The sequence below is a fragment of the Rhipicephalus sanguineus genome, chromosome 4 (assembly GCF_013339695.2).
Source record: "Rhipicephalus sanguineus isolate Rsan-2018 chromosome 4, BIME_Rsan_1.4, whole genome shotgun sequence".
Lineage (NCBI taxonomy): Eukaryota > Metazoa > Arthropoda > Arachnida > Ixodida > Ixodidae > Rhipicephalus > Rhipicephalus sanguineus.
In genome coordinates, this window is record NC_051179.1 from 144,338,500 (window position 1) to 144,348,724 (window position 10,225).

General features: G+C 43.4%; 1 protein-coding gene across 1 annotated transcript in view; it reads right to left on the reverse strand.

Moving 5' to 3' along the window:
• The window catches only part of LOC119391672 (trinucleotide repeat-containing gene 18 protein), a 45,729-nt gene extending 35,799 nt beyond the window's left edge, over positions 1 to 9,930 (reverse strand). Inside the window, exons 1-4 of the mRNA XM_037659337.1 lie at positions 9,897 to 9,930; positions 8,552 to 8,564; positions 4,463 to 4,596; positions 1,452 to 1,577 (exon numbers count right to left, since the gene is read on the reverse strand). Coding sequence (XP_037515265.1) covers positions 1,452 to 1,577; positions 4,463 to 4,596; positions 8,552 to 8,564; positions 9,897 to 9,930 — 307 coding nt within the window. The remainder of the gene's footprint in view (positions 1 to 1,451; positions 1,578 to 4,462; positions 4,597 to 8,551; positions 8,565 to 9,896) is intronic.
• Between the last annotated feature and the right edge of the window lie 295 nt (positions 9,931 to 10,225).

Here is a 10,225-nt window from a genome sequence, read left to right on the forward strand (position 1 = left end):
CAGCGCTGTTTGGCGCTGCACTTTCCCAGGACTTCGAGAACAACGAATGAGTTATCGTACGTAACCCTCTCGCAGTATTAACTTGTTACCTAAACAGTCTTAACTTTTTAGGAGGTCGCCCTGTCAGTTGTTGTAACTATGGGACTTACGAATGTAGCGCATATCACTAATGATGTTATGTGGCACACAAAGAAACTGAGTGCGACAGAACTTTATTCGCAGCCCAAGTTATATTCCACAATCAAGCACACTGAAATACAATGAAGTATAATGGTTTCTTTTAGCATTGTCCTCCATTCCAACACCGTTTTATGTGGAGGGGTTAAGTATTCTGAATTTGTACGATGGGAGCGGTTAGTGTCGTGTAGCCTCTTGCTAAAGTAGATCCTTAGAATGATTTTCAAAGCCATGACAAAAATATTATCCCGCGGAATCGTAGCAATAATTAGATTCTCGGTCTTTTTAAATATGTCATCCGTATAAAGCTGCAATATGCTGAAGAGTGCCGAAGTTTTTTTGATATAAATTACGTAACGTATTGAATTAAATTAAATGAAATGTCTACATTTTGTTTTTGCTTTCTATGTTCTTCTACACTTTTTGGTTGTTCATTTTGGTTTTGGTTGTCATTTTACGTAACAATATGAATTGTTACACCCCCTATGTAATGTCCACTTCGGGCCCTTAGGGTAAATAAATGAAAAAAAAAAAATGTAAAACTTACCGGTGTACGCATAGTATAAACCCGAGAGAACGGTAAAGAAACCAAGAAAACTCTTTTTAATGAATTTACATCACACGCTAAGCTAATAATAGCTGTCATAACAAATAGAAACGAAATGAAATTGCAAAAGGTCATGATTGGAAACAAGAAAGGCAACGCTACTCCTATGCTGGCAAACTATTAGCAAAGCTCAGTGAAACTGTCATTATTAGTATGCGAAAAAAAGACAGCCTCTTCAGAACACAAATATTCATTGCATATTTGTGTTCATTGCATTGCATATAATTGATCGCGCATGACAGTCATGCGAGGCAAGGAAGAACGGATGGGCGGCTTCATGGCAAAGCAGAGCGGGAGACAATTCACAACTGATATTTCGCGTATATGGACGAATCGAGAGTATGTGCTGTATAGACGTCACAGGAATCACTGTTCTGCGTCACGAACTGCGCCGGAAAGACGAGAAACGCCAGGAGAGAATATTGCGCTCGTTTTTTTTTTTTTTTTTGTATCATCAGAGGCTGGTGATGGGCCCTTTAATGGGTAATCCTTGCTGGGAATGTACGTTCCTCGACTTCAAGAAACAATAATTCAGTGACGCCAGCGCTTTCACTCTACTTTCGCCACTCACGTACTGTTAATAAATAGGTACACATGGACGGAAACATGACCGAGAAAACTTGGCCAGCTTATCAGGGTGAGTTGGATGGCTGAGCGGCTTACGTACAGCAATGACAGTCTTGCACGAAGCACCCGTCGGCATCTCTTTTGGAGTCCGGATGGCACACCTTGCCGGCCCCCATGCACGGGTTGGTGCACTTGCTCCCTGCGCTCGTGCTCTCCATCGCTGGCTCTGGCAATAACAGTGACCACAGTACACCCGACTCGTTAGGTAACAAGTTCAGCTAGAATGTAGCAAATATGTGCTGTTCACAGTACGGTGAGGTGGTAATAGTCATTCCCATGCCACAAGAAATGACCAGGAACGACACTCGCAAGTGCTCTTCTCGTTCTACGCATTAGACACTGAGTAGATTGCTCGAGTACTGAGAAAAATGTTCTGAGAACTGAGTAGAATGTAATGAGTAGAATGTACTGAGTATAATGGTAGCGGGTTTGCTAAATGCGGATGCGAAGCGACATCTCTGGTTTGGCAGCACCGCATTCCATTAAGAAATTTTTCGGTGTGGCATGCGCAGTTAGAGCGCTGATTCTTATGTCGGGGCCGAGTTATACAAAGCCAATGTTCCAGTAAACTACGATCAAGTATGTTTCCGGGCAACTAATGAGCTCAGAGGCTAATCAGCTGCTTCGCGTATCATTATTTTAAAAGTTAAAAGAACAAGGCTTTGTTTTTTCACCACTCATAGTTCATCGTCCTTTTATGAAACTTGCCAGAGAGTAAGTCCAAGATTCTATCACCAAGGCGCAGTAATTTCCGCATGCTATTGTGCAGTGAGAGCGATGTGCGCTGGTGGCCGAGTTTTTAACACGAAAGTGTTTTATCCCGGGGTCCACCAAAACTTTCATGACGTATTTCCGTCACGGAAATAAAGTGCAGTAGAGTGAACGCCATCAAATGGCAAAGAAAAAACATTTATAAGAAAGAGTTCCGTTGACAGGAGTCGAACCATGATCTCTCGGTCCGCGTCGATGGCTGGCGAGCGTTTGGCCCACTGAGCTACCGTTTATAACTCCCTGTAGCCTGCAGGTACAGCTTGCCGACTCACCTCCGTAGTCTGAAGCAGGACCGATCTAACAGAGAATTGTAACATAACATGGTTTCTCACAGACAATGAGACGCCGCGTACCCGCCTTGGATAGACAAGAGCTACAACAACGCGGAGGCGTTCGAAATATGTACGCGCACGCACATCAAGTGCGCATAGCGCCGATGAGGCGGTGCCCTTCAAGTCCTGTGGTGTGAAATACGCTCGCCTTAGTACGCGTAGTTCTAAAGCGAGATACAGCGAACAAGAGGACGCATCTACGTGATATGCGGGAGCTATAGCGCAGCTGAGCACTCGGAGATTACTCGCTTCGTTCATTCAAACCATCCCGCACCGAGCACCAGGGGCAGCGATCTTGAGCGTTATATTGTTCTAAACGTGGTAACCGATCGATGGGATTTTGTGCACCGATAGTAAGGTTACCAAGTTTAGAATGTATGCACTCTGGATTAATGTAACCCTTAATATAGAGGTGCACAAAATCACACATACCCGTTACCACGTTTAGAGTGTACTCCTGCTCCCTTGTTCCAATGTGACGCAATGCTTGCTATTGCAAATATATTCACAGGAACATCGATCATTAAAATTATAAAACTAGTTATGGGCGTTTACTGAGCCACCTTCTTTTTTTCCCCCTTCTCCTGCGTTGTTTATATCGCAAGTGAATGGCCATACCTGCACTTAAGTGTGCTCGTTTTCATACCTGCTCCTATTGAACAACTTCCGGTACCTTGACTCAGTGCCATTGACCACACAGAGCATTGATTACACGTCGATTGTAATTCACTACGCATTCAAGTACTGTGCACTGATTCGTATGTTCTTAGACTCGCATACTTTGCGAGCCCTCGGTTGGACTAGGAATACTCAATGACCAGTCAGTCGCTGTATCCACATCAGTGTAATTCCTTTGTTTTGACCATATTCGAATACTTACTTATTTTATCTTATTTTGCTGTTCAGAAATGTCTTACAGAGCCCAAGAGAGGTAGAGAGCAAGGGGAGCGAAGGATACAAAGTAAGCAGAGCAGTCATGAGTGGCAAGGTCAGACTTGACATATAAACACTGTCAACAGATAAACAGTGTACGTTAAAGCCCAAATATATATACCACGCAGCAAGCACGCTATAGCACTACAGGTAGCGTTAATTTAAGATGCTTGGATTGTGTTCGCAGGTGTCTTTAATTAAGCTGATGGCATGGCCGACGTGCGTGTTCTGTCAACAATGGCGAAAGGGTCGCACTTACTATATTGTAACGTGTTGCAAAACGTTACAATACAAAATTTACGTTTCAAAACGTAAATAACACACGGAGGGTGTTACAGCGGAGCTATAATGCCTAGGATCCTGCCGTATCGCGTCCGTAGAAAAAAACACGCGTAGACCAACGATATTCGCCGCCCCTCGCACATCGCCCCCTCGCCACATTTGCCCCTCGCTCCCTCGCCCACGTTAACGCCTCTTTCACAAGTGTCGCGATATTCGGCGGCGGCACTTATCATCAGTCGTTCTGCCCTTTTCTCTCCTGACGTAGAGATCGCCTAGCGCTGTTATCAGCAGTTGCTCTTTCGACTCGCCATGGGACGGACGCCTACTATTCGCTCGGAGGAAGAGCAGAGGGAGTAGACGTAGCGCCAATGGACACAGAAGCGCGAATAGGTCCGTAAACGGCGTGCAGCCGCACCGCAGCCGCTGGCTTCGCTGTCTTCTGTCTTCACACTATTGGAAGCGCTTTGATTTTTTTTAAGCTGCCGATTCAGGATTTTCAATGAACGAATGCAACTTCACGGACTTCAGATAAGTGTATATTCAAGCATTTTTTATGACCGAAACGCCATCTTTCCTACTACCCTGACTTTGTTACCGCGACGCCAACTTCGACGCGTCGGAGTGACGTAAACACGTCTCGCGTCTTTCGACAGCTCGCACCCCAATTTGTAACCGCAGGAACAACGGTGTAAACACATACTCGGAATGCAATGAAACCTTCCCACCAGCTTACCAGAGGTGGTCGTGTTTCGTTTCATGAGGAAGACCACCAGGAGGACGACCACCACGATAACCACGATGGAGATGACGCCGAAGACGAGGTACATAACGCCATCTGACTTCGCCCCGCTGTACTCCACGCTCTCCCTGAATGCGCAAACCAGGCGCAGAAAGAATAAGGAACGCAACGCGTGTAATCCGACTCCTACTTACAGTCATGCACAATATGAAATAGAGCGACCAATTCACGCTTAATCAACATTTATTTGTAATCTACCGACACGAATGTGATGTATTGAATTGCTAGAGATACCTTCCGCTTGATCATAGTGGGCTGAGCACTTCTGCGCTTGCCAGCTGCGTTCAGCTGCAGTGACCTTGAAACGGTAATGTGAGTGTCCCTTCTTAATTGATCGTGACTGTACAGTCCAAATATGCAACTTCTTACTGATGGCAAGAAAGCCCGGGGCCATATTCCATAAATATTTTCTGAATTCGGTAAATGCTACACCGTGAATGTCCAGTTATCTGCTCACATAGAATATATTATTCGCATGCTTTAGTGAATGCAATTAGCGTCCAATAAGACAATTTTTTAGTGGAAAATTATAAGACAACCTCGTAACAGCAACCTTCACAGCTGGTCGATTCCACGAAAGATAAAAAAACGGTGTATATTTGATGTTTCCGATTTTCCTGATAATTTTGTATGTTGTGCATATATGATTGCACAACACGAAATCGCAGTTCGTTTTCAAATGAAAATTTTTTTCAACACAGCAAAATTCGACAAGTGTCGCCGGTTGACGACGACCATTTTACGAAGAGTGCGTTTTCGTAAATTCGCAATCATGCTGGCAGCTACTGAAGCTATATATTACAAATATCTTTCTTTTTGGCGGAAGTATAAGTAAAGAGGAAATAGCTCTTATCATTTCATGGAATTCTGAGGAAATTATGTATTTTTAAAAATTCACGAAAAACACTGCGTTTTTGAAAATCAGTCAAATTTGGGACGCTATGGCTACTTCTGTGAACATCTTAGCTTGCTCATATTTGCAGTATGAATAGGCCTTTATGTGAATAATGAACCTCTGCATTTGTATTTCTCTAATAGATTTCAAAGTACTAAATTTTCATGCTCGAAACACCAAAAAGAGAAAAGTGCTCCTCAATTCGAAAATCTATAATAAAAAAACCCCGATCTCAATTTTGTTCAAAGTCCCCCAAAATGTTCTAAAAGGACTGCAGAATGATATTCTGAAAAAAGAACATGTTGCATCATTTTTATTAGAACAAAAGCAGGAAATGCCAAACATTGTGTTTCCAGACCGTGGTGGCTACTGCGTAAAGGACATCTCTAGTAACAAGAAAATACAGTAACACGTCTTTTTTCTTCTATGAGCTTCGCTAAACAACAGTAATGATCTATTGTAGGAAAGTGGGAACTGTTTTGTAAAGAAAGAGATCGGTCCAATTAAATGCATTTGCGTGGTTTGCGACTTCACGCCCATGTTAGACATCCCTCAGTCCACAGTAGGCATTTTCAGTTGTAGCCTCCTTTTCTTTCATCTATTTCAGTTGAGTATAATTCATATCTTGAGTGCTAAAGAACGCATTCCCTCCATGCGTCTCTTATGATGATGTGCTGTGCCAGAATTGAGAGATTGGTATAAAAGCCAAGGTCTCTTCATGAATGGAAATGAATTTCCGGAGAGCGGTCGCCAAGAGGTGGGTTTTTTTGTTGGCGCAAATGTGTACGTTGTGAAACCTTATGTGATCAATGCAGAGTTTAAAAAGAATCGATTACGTGAATATTGGTGGCAGCATTCTGGCCACGGACAAAACACGTTTTGTTTGCATTGCATCTGCTTTGTTTTGCATCTCCTTGTATCTCTTGAAGCAGTGCTGGCAGATCTGGTCTCCCTCTTGAATTGAGCGCGCATCCTACTTCATGACCCTCCGCAAAAGAGACTCGATTCGATATCTTCTACACAACGAAAATTCCGCTGCAGCAGAATTTTCTTTTTGTGCACCATGAGGCAGTCCGTACAAAATCTCGGTCATGGCTATAACGCCGACCCATAGCCACCTTCAGAGCATAGGATAGTGATCGCATCAAAGTGAAGCACAATTTGGATGCTTAACTTCTATCTCAGGTGGTGTTTGGCTGACTGGCACAGCCGTGCTCGTTGCTGTCGTCTGCTCAGGCGGGCGTCTATCGCGCCGCCCTTTGCAGCTGTCCGCTGAACGCATGCTACTCCGTTTACACGAGTGCTTGTAGCGCGGGCCACTCGATCCGCCACACGATCCGCACGGTGCGGATCCAGAGACCGGGCGGGAGAGCGACGAGCGGTGAAAAATGTATCGTGTAACCAACGCAATCGACACCCCAGCATTTTCTCGTGCAGAGCGACAAAGCCTGGCAAATAATGTGTGGTTGCTGTGCTTAGGTTGCACTGCGGTACTCGCCGTTCACCACTGTCGCCATTTGCAATTTCTCCCATTCTTACAATGCATGATCGACTCAGCTACACAAATTTCGCGTTTAGCTTCGTTGCTTTGATATAAGCGCATTTACTCACAAAAAAAAAATTATCCAGAGGAATGAAAATGTCCGTGCTGCCCGTCGACGAGGAATATAAGTGGTGTCGCAAGTGCATTTAATTGGAACGATCTCTTTTTTTCTTTACAAAACAGTTCCCACTTTCCGACAATAGATCATGTACAACCAACATGTACTAATCATGTACAGCCAACAAGCCCAGCTCTCCGCACTTTTAGATCATTACTGTTGTTTAGCGAAGCTCAGAGAAGAAAAAAGACGTGTTACTGTATTTTCTTGTTACTAAAGATGTCCTTTACGCAGTAGCCACCACGGTCTGGAAACACAATGTTTGACATTTTCTGCTTTTGTTCTAATAAAAATGATGCAACATGTTTTTTTTTTTCAGAATTTCATTCTGCAGTCCTTTGAGAAGATTTTCGGGGACTTAGAACAAAATTGAGATTGGGGTTTTTTTATTATAGATTTTTGAATCGAGGAGCACTTTTCTCTTTTTGGTGTTTCGAGCATGAAAATTTACTACTTTGAAAATTATTAGAGAACTACAAATGCAGAGGTTCTTTATTCACATAAAGGCCTATTCATACTGCAAATATGAACAAGCTAAGATGTTCACAGAAGTAGCCATAGCGTCCCAAATTTGACTGATTTTCAAAAACGCAGCGTTTTTCGTAAATTTTTAAAAATACATAAATTGCTCAGAATTCTATGAAATGATAAGAGCTATTTCCTCTTTACTTTTACTTCCGCTAAAAAGAAAAATATTTGTAATATATAGCTTGAGTAGCTGCCAGCATGGTTCCGAAGTTACGAAAACGCACTCTTCGTAAAATGGTCGTCGTCAACCGGCGACACTTGTCGAATTTTGCTGTGTTGAAAAAAATTTTTATTTGAAAACGAACTGCGATTTCGTGCTGTGCAGTCATAAGTGCACAACATACAAAATTATCAGGAAAATCGGAAACATCAAATATACACCCTTTGTTGATCTTTCGTGGAATCGACCAGCTTATAAAAATTAAGCATTGAAATCAGCGTAGAAAGAATCAAATGAAAAGAGAAGTAATAAATAATAACTTCAGCGGTGTTAATTATTTACGTTCAAAAAGAGAGGCCAACAGCACATACGGGGAGAGTGGTCATTTTGCCATTGGTCAACGAAGGCTACTTCAGTCGTAACGTATGCCAGAAGAGAATGCTATTGGCGTTGGCACTTTACGATTCTCTCAGTTGCCCATTACGTCACAGATTTTTAGATAGATTTAGACAGCTTCGTAGGTGCTTGTTTATGAACAAATAAGGACAAAATTTCATTTTAAAGCAAAAAAGTTACGAACACAATGACAAGCAGTTAGGCATGATGTGCATTTCATGCGCTGTAATTACGGAAATTCGAGGCTTCGTGTGCAGCGTATTGGGTTTGATAAAGCTGGGCTATGTTCCCTTTCTCAGGAAATACAAGTTTAAGACAACTTCGTACTGCTTTCTAAAGTCAGTTTATGAGTGACAAGAAAAAAAAAGAATATTCTTTCTTACTCAGGCTGGTCATCTGTGGAAGAAAAAAGAGTGAAGTTAGTGAAGCGGTTTGCGTCAGTAGATAATGTAACAAAAAAAAAAAAGATTATAAACTGCCTTAAAAAGGAGATGTTTGCTTTTAACAGCACAAAGGAAAGAAGTGGATCTGTTGGGTTCAGGTGACGACATACACTGTATCGAGTAAGTTCTCAAGCTTCTTCAAATTGTAATGGCATTCCATGAAAATTCTCGAATTTTACTGCACCAAGACAACGTCATTCTCCTGACTTTCGTCCGTTCTCAAACACCTCTTTATAGGACAGAGCCTGTTGCAATGCAGTAAAGCTTTCTTTCGGACCGGTCGGTTCATACTGAACTATATTAAGGTGCAGCGTAAGCTAAAGAAAAGAGAGAGAGAGAGAAAGAGACAAGAGAACGCCGATTACCAACTGTTTATAGTATTAAACACAGAAAGTCATTATATAGGCAAATTATTATCTGTGTCGTGTGATTAGTAGGCAAACTAATCACACGGCACAGTGATTAGCTTGCCTATATAATGGATTTCCTGTCGTAAAAAGGATCTCCTCACTATAGCAATACAAGAATTATGAAGTACTTCAGTCGCGCCGACGGGGTTCGCGAGACCTCATATCCAAGGCTGTTCGAAGCACTGCGGTACGCTCACTGCAATGCTTTAAAATGCTGCATTTTAGGAACGCTACAAAAAGAAGCAGGATAATTGTTTAGGCTAATGAAGGACTCATTCAAAACTCTGTTTTCGTCCGTTTCGCGGTTACGAAATGATAATTATTGTAAAAACTTAGGGCAAATGTGGCCTTCTTTTGTATATCTCGGTGAAATTAGATCTCCAGCACCGCATTATGATGCCATTGATTTCAATGTATGCGCCCCTACGAGCTGTCGTAGTAGAATTAATGCGCCCAAAACATCATTTTCATCGTCGGCATTCAGTAATAGCACAGTGCAGCTCGTACTTTACATTAAAAAGAGCAAGTGGGATCGACGAAGAGCAAGTGGGACTGACAATCCATTACGTCACGGCAAAGAAATGGTGAAACTTCAAAGGGCCGTCCCGACCCGTTATCGGACCTATAGCGCCTCGTGAGACTTGGTATGCTGCCTGTCGCGAAATAACCGACTGCATTTCGTATCGCAGAAACGTAATATACGAGTGCAACTCGACTTATTCTATTCGGAATCCCTTTAAAACACTGCTGTACAACCAGGCCTGAGCTTCCTGTGTCCCGCTTAGTGTGACGACAAGTGAACGTCGCTTAGTGTGACAACAGGAGGTTTTGCTTCCAAGTTAAGCGGAACGACGAATAGCGCACGGTGGACTCACCGCTGCTTCCGCCGCCGCCTTCGGAGGAAGACATCGTGGTCGTCGGAGCTTCTTCCTCCTCTTCCTCAGGTGGGACTTGGGAAGCGGCGGGGCGGACGCCGGGCGCCCCTGCGGTTGGCGCCCCCGGTCAGGCGAGGTGACGAGCGGAGCCCGACTTCTTCGGCCTCTTCTTTGCCGTCTCCACTCATTCCGCCCTCGGCGGATGAGAGCGCTGAGCAGCGGCCGCAACTGAGCTGGCCAGGCGGCGACTGTCGTGCAATCTGGTGGCACAGTGATGTGCGAGCCCACTTGGACATCTATTCGAGTTTGGTTTTAACAGTTCTTCTGAC